This window comes from Lipotes vexillifer, unplaced genomic scaffold (genome assembly GCF_000442215.2).
Source record: "Lipotes vexillifer unplaced genomic scaffold, Lipotes_vexillifer_v1.1 scaffold1073, whole genome shotgun sequence".
Taxonomy (NCBI): domain Eukaryota; kingdom Metazoa; phylum Chordata; class Mammalia; order Artiodactyla; family Lipotidae; genus Lipotes; species Lipotes vexillifer.
Window position 1 is genome coordinate 1,205,893 of NW_006791304.1, and position 11,615 is coordinate 1,217,507.

General features: G+C 35.0%; 2 protein-coding genes across 3 annotated transcripts in view; one reads left to right on the forward strand and one right to left on the reverse strand.

Annotated features, from left to right (window-relative positions):
- The window catches only part of LOC103072155 (thiosulfate sulfurtransferase like domain containing 3), a 4,465-nt gene extending 902 nt beyond the window's left edge, over positions 1-3,563 (forward strand). Inside the window, exons 2-4 of the mRNA XM_007464309.1 lie at positions 2,503-2,676; positions 2,773-2,932; positions 3,237-3,563. Of these exons, the coding sequence (XP_007464371.1) occupies positions 2,503-2,676; positions 2,773-2,932; positions 3,237-3,309 (407 nt within the window). The 3' untranslated portion in view covers positions 3,310-3,563. The remainder of the gene's footprint in view (positions 1-2,502; positions 2,677-2,772; positions 2,933-3,236) is intronic.
- Positions 3,564-6,907: 3,344 nt separating this feature from the next.
- The window catches only part of CCNC (cyclin C), a 25,812-nt gene continuing 21,104 nt past the window's right edge, over positions 6,908-11,615 (reverse strand). Inside the window, exons 10-12 of one of the 2 annotated variants that reach the window (XM_007464310.1) lie at positions 10,586-10,665; positions 9,635-9,753; positions 6,908-8,151 (exon numbers count right to left, since the gene is read on the reverse strand). In XM_007464310.1, coding sequence (XP_007464372.1) covers positions 8,097-8,151; positions 9,635-9,753; positions 10,586-10,665 — 254 coding nt within the window. In that variant the 3' untranslated portion in view covers positions 6,908-8,096. The remainder of the gene's footprint in view (positions 8,152-9,634; positions 9,754-10,585; positions 10,666-11,615) is intronic. The other variant, XM_007464311.1, reaches the window with a different exon arrangement.

Consider the following 11,615-nt stretch of genomic DNA (forward strand, 5'->3'; position numbering starts at 1 on the left):
TCCTTTACGTGCTGCCCCTCCTTTAACAACAAGCCCCCAGCGTAACCCTTTCCCCCCCCCCCCAGCCCCGCCCCCGCCCCAGTTATTCCATTTTAACTCTTGGTACAGCCCCTGTAGTTGAAGAGGTGTCATTCCTGCAAATTCTGTTATTTGGTTTTACCTTTAATCAGCAATCATTTATTGAGCTCCTAATCTGCCAGACGTCCTGCTGGGGATACAGTTTACTTCACCATTTTGGGGTTAGACACACACAAACCATCACCACACACAGCCCAGTCGAATGAGACTGCAATGGAAAGGACTGAGTTGGAGAAGGTGTTAGAGAAAAGGTGCCTGTTTCATTAAAAAAATTCTACTTGTAATACATGATTATATTCTCATTATATTAAAACAAACAATAAAGCACAGCATGAGTCCCCTTTATGCACTCTCCCCAGATATGAGTATATATAAACATATGTACACATGAAAATACTATGTGTGTTAATATATATAATAGATTAGTATATATACGGATATCTATAGTATCTATCTCTCTGTATATATACTATATACCATAGATATATATATACTATATACTATAGATATCTATATATAATGTGATCTACACTGTGCTTGCTTTTCTGTAATTTTTTTCTCACCTAGGTATTCAGAAGCTTTCTATGGCAGCACATATAACTCTTTTAACCACTGCATATATCCCCTACTATGAATTACCACAGTTTATTTAACTAGTCCCTTATTGATGGATATTTTGGTTTCCAATTTTTTTGCTATTATAAAAAGTTCTCAATGATTATCATTGTACATGCTTTTTTGTGCATATGTACAAGTATTTTACAAGAATAGATACCTAGAAGTGGAATTGTTGTATCAAAGGGGAGGTGACAAGTGACATTTAACAGGGTCATAAAAGAGACTTAGAGTGCCAGGCAGAGATGAGAGAGAACGGTATTCCCTTCAGAGGGAACAATGTCCATAAATCATGAAGGAAATATGAAAATAGATATTTATTGTGCACTGCATAGAGTATTTAAACTTCACAGCAACTCTAAAAGGTTAAATAATATTATTCGATTTTACAAATAAGAAGCTAAGTACCAGAGAGTTTAAGTCATCTGCCCAGGGTCACAGAGCCAAGTGGGCAAGCCAGGATTTGAACCTAGGTTTATCTGACTCTAAAATTTCTGCTCTTTCCACTATAAAAATGAGATTAGAGCACATGTATACTTTTGATGTTGCTGGAGGGTAGGATAATTGGGGCAGAGAAGGAATGAGGAGGAGGTTTGGTAAGTTATCTTGGTAAGTGGGGGGGGTTGAAGGACATTATAGAACATACTAAGAAGCTTGGACTGTGAATCCTGTAACGTAGGCTGTAGGGAGTAACCAGGTGAGGTTGGATCTACCAGTGTGGAAACAGCAAAATTGGAGTTTATTCAAAGTTTAAGCTCAAAAAGTGAAAATTAGGTATAGCGTGTATTACTCTTGAAAATCCCTCAAGAGAACCACACATCATCTCTCAGTGTTTCCCAAACAGCCAGTTTTTCTTCACTGTAGGAGCAGTTCACTGTTTCTTTGGTTGAGCATCAGATGAAGTGGTTAATTTACAAGTGGAGGCCATGTTGTACAAAAACACACACACACTATAGCTTTAAATAATTAGTGTGGAGTACAGACTCGTATCGTGAGAGGCTTGGGGGAGCTGAGACTCATCATGGGACCATGCTTGGGCCTTCCCTGGTGGTCCAGTGTCTAAGACTCCACGCTCCCAAGGTAGAGGGCCTCGGTTTGATCCCTGGTCAGGGAACTAGATCCCACATACTGCAACTAAAGATCCCGCATGCTGTAACGAAGATCCCACGTGCTGCAACTAAAAAAAGATTCTGCACGCCGCAGTGAAGATCCCGCAGGCGGCAATGAAGATCCTGCCTGCCGCAACTAAGACCCGGTGCAGCCAAATAAATAAATAAATAAATAATTTTTTTTTTTTAAAAAGGGGACCATGCTTGCTTCAGGCTTTTGTTTACCAAGTGGAAAGGCAGGAAATCCAGTCTTACTGATTACTCTTCCTGTTCTCCACACCTCCCCCCCACCCCACTCCTTGCTGAATTAGAGAAAGTTAAACATCGGTTTAATATGACTCTACTATACAAGAAAAACTTAGATTAGGGTAAGATTTACAAACTATTTGCAAAATTCAGTTACCAAATATTGAATGTATATTTATAAACTCTCCCCGCAATTAAAGGGCTTGGAGAGAGTAGAATATTGGAGGTGGCCCAAGACCAGCCATAAGTATGCAGGGCAGGAGGATAGGGCTGCATCTTACTGTTCAGTCAGGCTGTATGCAAAATATATACATTGATTATACAGTTTAGTAAAGTCAAAAGATCAATATGGTTAGCTGACTGGAACAATGGGGGAAATTCCTTTGACCTACTCTTTCCAGATATTAATAGAGATGTCATTTTGAAAGTACCTAAATTATTTTATTCTTTCCAGGTTTGAAGTCACTAAAAGGAAGCTGCAACAATTTTTGTACTGCTATTTGTAAAGATGTCACTTACATGGAACTTAAAAACCTCTTGAAGTCCAAAAAAATTATGTTAATTGATGTTAGAGAACCATGGGAAATTCTTGAGTATGGAAAAATCCCCGGGTCTGTCAATATACCATGTAAGTGACATGTGTCTTAACTGATTCATTAGAAATATATATCCAGTAACTGACTGTATCTAAAATTTAATCGAAATTCTTAACATTTTCTTTCAGTGGATAACGTAGATGAAGCTCTACAGATGAACCCAAAAGACTTCAAAGAGAAGTACAATGAAGTAAAGCCACCCAAATCTGACAGTCTAGTGTTTTCTTGTTTAGCTGGAGTGAGAAGCAAGAAGGCTATGGACACAGCAATATCTCTGGGCTTTAACAGGTGTGTAGATAAAGGATAAAAATGGGTTTAAGAGTATGTATTGCAGTATTTCATGGGTATATTTTTATTGGCCTACTGAAGAATTTCTTATAATTACTATGTTAGCAATGGCAGGATAGACTACAGACTCTTATAGACTAAGAGTCTCTACTTTTCATCCTACAATCTTTCAAATAGGCTCAAAGTCTAAATAGTATGGTGAGAAGCCATTGCATCTCTAAATCTCTAAATTTCTTATCTCTAAAGTTCCTATGAACCTTGTGCTGTAAAGTAGGAGAACTAATTATTTGATGTATGTTTTTAGTGCTCAACACTATGCTGGAGGATGGAAGGAATGGGCAACCTATGAATTTTTGGAGAAGAAACAAGGAAATTGAATTTTGGAATACAAGCTGGCCCTTTCCTTGTGTACGTGCAGCCTAGGATAGTGGAATAAGCAAAAGAATCAAAATGTAGCCCTGGAACCACTGGTTAATGGGAAGGGGACTTTGTGTAAGTCAATTATTTGTTGATTCTTTTTCTCACCTATAAATTGGGAATACCACTTCCCCCTGCCTACTTCCAAAGGCTAATGAAGCTTGCTATAATGTACGTGACTTGCCATGGAAACATAAGGGTTGGGATTCTAAAAATTAATTTTTAAATAGTTTAGTATAGTTCAATAGTATTCCAAAAGACCTGGTTACTTGTATTACCTAATCATAATGTGTGACCACTTCTGTTAATATAGTGCCTATACTCTTCAAAGAGGCTATGAACTAGACCAGTCAATTAAGACTTAACCTTAAAACACCAAGAATCTGGGGTGCAGAAAAGTAGGTGAAATATGAACAATGAAAATACAACATTAGCAATATCCAAAGACTTATGGCACTGTGACCAGCATGGTAGTGATATAATTTTCAGTTTAAAAAAGTAATATGATCTATGGGCAAAGTAATCAGAACAGTGGTTGCTTCTGTTGAAGGAAGGAAATTAACAGGAAAATCAAGGAGGAAAATTTCTAGGGTGATGGAAGTGCTCTATATCTTGATTGAGGTGTTGGTACTTAGGAATATACATTAACCAAAACTCACTGAACACTTTAAAACTATACATTATCTGTAATTACATCTCAATTAAAAATAATGAAAATAGAAAAAAAGTTTAAATGCAAATGACTCCCACTAGCATATTTCTTTGGAATGTTAAGTCCTACACTTGTTAGTACACTAGTGCACTGGTGAGTGGTAAAACAAATTTGTGCTTTCTTCCATCCACGTCTCTTCAGACCCATCTGTTTTTACTCTCATTTATACAGTCATTCAGAACATGTAAGGCCTGGCAAGTAAACTATAAGGACTTGGTTTTGTCCTAAATGACTTATTAAGCCATTGGAGAATCTGTGGTAGGTATGTGATATTATCACCTTGAACTTCTATTTCTGATATATGTCAGTCTAGTTTCTAGCAAACTCCCTACAAGAACTAGAAAAGCTGGAAAATACACATAATACAGACACAGACACAGACACAGACACACACACACACACACACACACACACACTTTTCAATGTTGGTTCATCCTCCACAGCTTTCCTTCTCCCAGGATCGTGACTTCAAATCCTCGCTGCCTTTGTAATTCTTTCATGCCTTTAAACAAATTTTATTTATATATTTATATAAACAAATATTACTAGGACATATGTATTAAGGAAGTGAGGATCTGAAGAGCCACAAGCTCACAGAGAAGAAAAGCTATAGAGAGTGAACCACCGTTGAAGTACTGGGCCCAACCAGGAACAGGTAAATACACCAGGGTATAGAGTCTGGGGAAACACACCAGGCTTTTCCAGAAAGACAAAAAATATTCTAAAAGAAAGGAAATACTAAAGAACACAACATTATCTATGTATATGTAATATATACTGAATATGAGGTTAACAAAAATTATGCAATTAAATTGGGAGGATGATGGGAGTATAAGTCCCAGGGTAGAACAAGTTTGGGGGCGGGGAGGGGGTAAAAGCTGGAAGTGGAGAACAGGAGGTGTGTGAGAAAGTAAAATCTTCATCTTCCAGAGTAGGAAGTTAAGAGATAATATTAACAAGTGAGAAAAAAAAAAAAAGCAAAAGCAAAAAAAGGGAAACGGAAGGGTAAGCAGAGGAGTATAGTAAAGTGTTTAAGAGCCTGGGACCTGCAGCCCAGATGCCCAGGTTTTAATAAGATTCTAATCCAAGCTCTTGTCACTTACTTGTGACTGGTAAGTTACTTAACCTTCTGTTCCTGAGTTTCCTCATCTCTGAAATGATTGTTCTGAGAATTAAATGACTTCATAATGTAGAGAGCTTGGAATATACTTGTCACATAATAAGTGCTCAATAAATGCTATAATTATAAGCTTGTTACTTGGAAGTGTGGAAGTAACACAGCAGCAGAGAAATGACTAAAAGTTGCTCTGGGGAGGAATAAGAAGCAGGGAAAATGGGACTGGGACCTAACATCTTCCTTATGCCTTATAGCAACACTGTCCAAAAGAATTATGATGCAAGCCATTATGTGATTTTTAGGTTTCTGACACTTAAGTAAAATAGGTGAAATTAATTTTAATAGTGTTTTTAGTCCTATGTATCTAAAAAATCATCATTTAAAATATGTAATCAATATAAACAAATTAGATATTTTACATTCTTTTGTTTTGTACCAAGTATTGAAATCCAATGTGTTTTTACATTTATAGCACATTTCAATTCAGACTAGCCACATTTTTAGTGTTCAATAGCCACGTGTGGCTAGTGGCTATCTCACTGGACAGTGCAGCCTATGGTAATATTTGATGTTTAGAAAGAACACACATCATCAATGGCTGCTAAATCACAGAAAGAGACAACCAGCCATTATATGCCTCCTGATAGGAGATACTTTATACAGTAGCCTATAATGGAAAAAAAAAAATTTGAGCCTGAACCTGATCAAGCTTTTGCATTCAATTACCAACTTATAGAAATACAGAGAAGAAAAGAACACGTTAAGTAGCACCTCAAGGATACACTCAGCAAAATACATATGGTGGGAAATTCTTAGTGGACAAGCAAACCAAAATGGGGAATTTTTTAAATGAAATAAAGGAGGAATCCATGAATTTTAAAAGATTTAAAGGATTTATCAATGAATTGCATGTGTGGTCTTTATTTAGATCCTAAGTAGAATTATTTAATAATATTTATGATATTGAGATAACTGAAAATGTAAACACTGGATATTTGATATTACAAAATTATTTTGACTAACTCTTTTGGGTATAGTAAGACTTCTATTGGGTTTTTTGGGGGTTTTGTTTTGTTTTGTTTTTTAAAGAGCCATTACCTCTTAGGATTACATACTGAAATAATTATGGACAAAATGATATCTTGTATTTGCTTCAAAATAATATGCATGTTGGAGGAAGTGGTGGGAGTTTAGATGAAATGAAATTGGCCATGTGTCGATAATAGTTAAAGTTGAGTGATAGGTATTTGGAGGTTCATTACAATACTTTATCTACTCTTATATATGTTGTTAAATTTTCTACTTAAATAAGAGGTTGAAAATAAAACTACTAGGCATATGTATTTTCAAAATAAACATTTTTTAGAAATATAGGTAAGCTTAAAGGAAAAATTAGGGTTAAGTCAATGATTATAATATATAATCACTCTGCCCTTCCAACCCAAGCCCAATCTTAATTCCTTCAGACCTGAGGAGAGCTTTTTTTTCTTATTTAATAAGCCTAGGAGACCTACTTCTGTCATTGGTACTGACTTTATAATCTCTCTTTCCAGCTTATGTGATACTATCCACAAGGAAGCAGAACTCTAAAAGTCTGGTTATAAACCATTTGAAATTAATTACCCACTTGATAAACTATGAAGGCTTTAATACTTATCCAAAGGAAGAAAGACTCAGAAGACAACATAAGGCAGATTCAAAAAGATAAATTCAAGACATTAGTCAATATAGCTGGAGAATTTACTTTTATTCTTGCAGTTTTATACTAGGAAGTCAACATTTAATAATCCATTGTTCACAACTGATTTATAAAAAATTTTAATCCTTAAATTGTACATCAATATCCTATGATTCCAAATCTTATTTATCACTCTCCTTCAAGTCTGAAGAAAATGATCACGTAATTTATTAACTTCCACAGACAGCACAGTCCCACTGACGTAACATTTAGTCTGAAGTCCTACACTCATATGAGAATTAAGAATAGCCAGTATCAAACTGGCCTGCAACCTGATTGTGTTCCTGGCTCAGGATACCTGTAGTAAATTTGTAAGTCCACACTAAGACACAAAAATAAACTAGGGTGTGTATGTCATATAAAAAACTTTTCACAGTAGAGTAAAAATAACATTAAAATGTTACCAAATTTCAATCATATTACGGTGTTTTATCCAATTCGCTTTCAAAATGCCTGATTAACTGAATTAAATGCAAATAACTTTGTATAGGATTTTTTTTTATGTTTGCCCAGCATTTCAAAATGGTTATGGAATATAACTTTTAAAATGTCAAAATATGCTATACATATTGCACTTTTCTGCTAGGCTGGGCTAGTATCCTCCATGGCAAGATACCAAAACTATTGAATAAAATACGCTTTAAAATCAATAGGTACTTGATTAATTTCCCTGAAATTATCATCATCATTATCAAAACCTTCCAGGATTTTGTAAGATTTGATTCCTTAAATACAGTTTCAAAGTTTAACTTAAGGAGGGAAAAAAAAACCCTCATATATTTGACTTTTTATTTCCTTTTTTGGTCGCTCAATGACCAAAGAGAATTTTAAACAAATTATGCTTCATCTTTCCTGGCTTAATAAAAAGCAACAATTTCTATTATCCAAATTAAGAAAAATTATACTAATCAAAAGCTATTAACTTTCAAATGTCTATGTATGTCTGTGTGTAGGTCCCCTTAGAACCTTTCCAAACTTTCATAAACAATAGATTTTAATCAATCATGTACTAGAATCAAATTCGGTAAGGAAAAACTTATTTTGCAAAAATAAAATCACTTCCCAACATGCTTGACAGAAACAAGCTATTCATTTTCATTTGTGTTCCACTGAAGACATTATTGAAATCTGTCCAATGGTTTATTTCCAACTGGTCCACTACAGAATTCTTCGGAATGTTTTAAGATTGGCTGTAGCTAGAGTTCTGACTTCCATTTGGACCCTGCTCTCCTTCACTGTTCAAGTGGGGAAGAAAGAGATTTTACACCAATTAAAAAACTCGTTTTCAACACCCTGATAAACCTACTAATTTTTAAAGTTATTCCACGCTACAACTCTACAAAACAAAGACGTTCCCAATTATAAGACACAGATGTGGAAAAATTAAAATCCAGAAGACTAACATTTGGTTTTATGTTTTTATTCTTATGTAACTTAGTGCCCTCACACATAACAAGCATTCTGGAAGTTAGTGTCCATTACACTCCAAAATTTAAATTAGGGTATGGGATTGTCATTACAGGTATCACTCAACATAGAGATTAGAGCTTCTTCTAGACAAAATTAAATCGTACATAGAAAATCTTATTCCTACTAATTATGAAAATCAAGAAGTGTTCTTCCAAAAAAAATTGTCCAAAGGCGTAATAAAACCATACGTAAGTACAGCAAACCTTTATAATTAAAAGTCAGAAAGAAATATGGTAATTTCCTGGAAAACGCTGAATATTTAAGATAAAAACTAAAACTGAAGATACCAGTAACTGTGGCAATAGGATTATTGCCTTATCTTGTCCATCATCATCTTGCAGCTTCAGGCCCTGCCACTAGTGAGGAATCACTCAGGGAATTTCTGCAAAAAATGCATCCAAAGGCAGCTGTTTGAATGACTGCCTTAAACAGCTCCTTGTATAAGTCAAGTATTAATTTTTTCCAAATGGTAACATTAACATATCAGATCTACAAATCTATCTTAATGTTATATAACTTATTTATTTCTCTTAATAAATGATTAAGATGGGTAGCATTTCTTTGTTTCCCTTCTGACCATTTTTCCCTACCCCAAACGATCTGATGTACAGTGAGAGCTGAGAATCACTGACTGAACTTAAATGAACAGATCCTACTAAAAAAAAACAAAACAAACAGAAAAACACACAAAAAAACCCACCACAACAAAAAAACCTTTTTAGGACAAGTGACTCATACTTAGCAAAATTATGTTACTGTTTGCAATGGATCTTTGAGTCACTCAAAAGCCAAAATTATTTATTTACCTTTACAATATCAGATCAATCATCTATGTTTTTGAAAAATGCTACTGAAATTTATAAATAGGATAACAGCCAGTAGTGGGGGGAAAAAGTCAAACTGACATGGAACTACTACAGAATTCTTTATCCCTGAATTTTAGATGAACTTGCCTCTCTCTGTTCTGTTTAAATTTATGTACAGTATATAATCATATGTTGAGGGATACCTGTAATAGACCTGCCATTGCATTAGGAAAAGTTACTTAACAGATGATCAGATTAATGTATTTTTTTAAATGAGACGTTCTCAATCTATCAAGTCACAAATTAAGAAAAAAGAAAAAATATGTCATGAAGTTTTGGAAGAAATTTTACAAAAACAAAACAACATAATCTATGAAAAATTATGATAATGCATATGAAATATATAATTAAATAAAATCAATAACTAAAGTCTACAAAGTACCTGTTTGGAGGAGGTTTTGGTTTCGGCATCTTACTAAGAATAGTTGCCATCTCTTTTCTCTCATCAAAATTCTTCCACTGCTCATACAGTTTTAAAATAACCCTGATTATTTCCAAAATCTAGAAGAAAATATTTGAAAAGTTCTCAATGGCAAATTATCAAGCAACATTTAGTATACAAGGAACACACATCATATCCTAGACATCCCTTAGAAAACAGTGAAAAGATAGTCTCTATCCTTCAGATTAGGTTAGACAATCCTGATAAATGTGAAAGCATGTGTATGCTCAGTCTATCCTCATCCATCTCTGTAGTTGGTTTCCTTCTACCTACTGATATCTTAAACCAAAACAAAATAGTGAGGTACTAGAAATAGAGGTCTTAATCATGAAAGAGTATGTCACTATAGAGTACACTCCTCTAATACCAACTGTTTCAAACAATTTAATGGGAGGTAGTGCACAAAAGACTGTTTTGATTCTCTACTAACTACTCTGCACATGAGTTAAGGTGCTCAAAAACCGGCAGCTATACAAATCTGTCAAATCCAGTTTCCAAATTAGCCCTTCTTCTTCATCTGAGTAGACCTAACCTTGGATTGATTCTAGAACATTTCAGCAGAAAAGGTAGAAGGGCAAAAATCACTGTCAGGAGATAGTCTGTGTTACAGAAGTTTACAGTAGTCACTAGGTAGCTTTTAAAATAACCCTGGCAATTAGAGGTGACTTTGCAACCAATCAAACATATATTTACCATTCTGTTTAATCCTAAACTGAAGAGAAATATAACCTAAATGGTCAACATCAGTTCTTCTTGCCAACACATTTCTTAACATTTCTTTACCAAAAATATTCTTAGCCTGGCTAAGGATTTTAGGCTCATGGTAAGTAAATATGACATTAACTTTAAAATGTTCAAGTTATATTCGGTTAAGGGAATTTTAAAGATTACCTTCTCCATATCCACAGAAAGCTCAGCAAACCACTGTCTGGCATCTTTCTGCTGTACAACACAGGCTACATGCAGGCAAGCTGGAGGGAAAATGAGAGACAAAGGTCCATGTTTAACTGCAAACATGGAATGTATGGACTCAGAACAAGGTATTCACTTAAATTTTTATGTGTATTTTCTTATATTCTTTTTAAAAATTATATAGATTCATGTAATAGTTACCACTGACCATCCCATCAACTTAATCTTACAGGGGGGAAACGTTACTGGGCTATATATATATTAAGGTCCTTACATCTGCTCTCACTGTGAGCTAGTCATGATACAGGTGCCTTGAGAGGGCACGTCAGAGAGGAAGAAGTCCACTGAGGAAATCAGAGCAGAGAAAGGATCCCTGCATAGCAGTACACAGTAGTGGTCAAAATGCACCCAAAAGTCAGAGTGACAAAACAAACAAACCGAAAAACCAGCCAATCAATATAGTGATAAATTTCAACACTACCATGTTTTGGTATTTCAATTAAAAGCAGTGTTGCCTCTGCTTTTTAAAGTTATTAGCGAATGATCAAGTTAGGTGAAAACTGGGCACCCTAGTACAGAGTTCAGTGTTGTAATCAAACAGAGCTGAGAGAAAAAAAAATGTAATGTACTGCATACAATGTAATTATATACATTACTTACAACATAAACTAACAAAGATAGTGAAAGAGCCCAAAGACAACAGTCTACATCATAAGTTTGCCTAATATAATTCCTCCCAAGCAGCCTGCCTACCTTGATCCCACACAAGCTTGTTAAATGTTATATTCCCTGGTCTGGTTACCCATATGACTTTGCTAAGAATGACATTCTAGGCAAACAGCAACTCAAACGTGCATGAACATGCTGGTTGCCCCAAGTTAAAGAAAGCTATAAAGTAGGGCTTAGGTTCAGGAAGGATTGAGAGGCTAAAGGACAAATTATAAAAACAGGTAATAAAAGTACAGTGGAAAATGCCACGACAGGGTATACATAGAGAAAATTAGGGAAA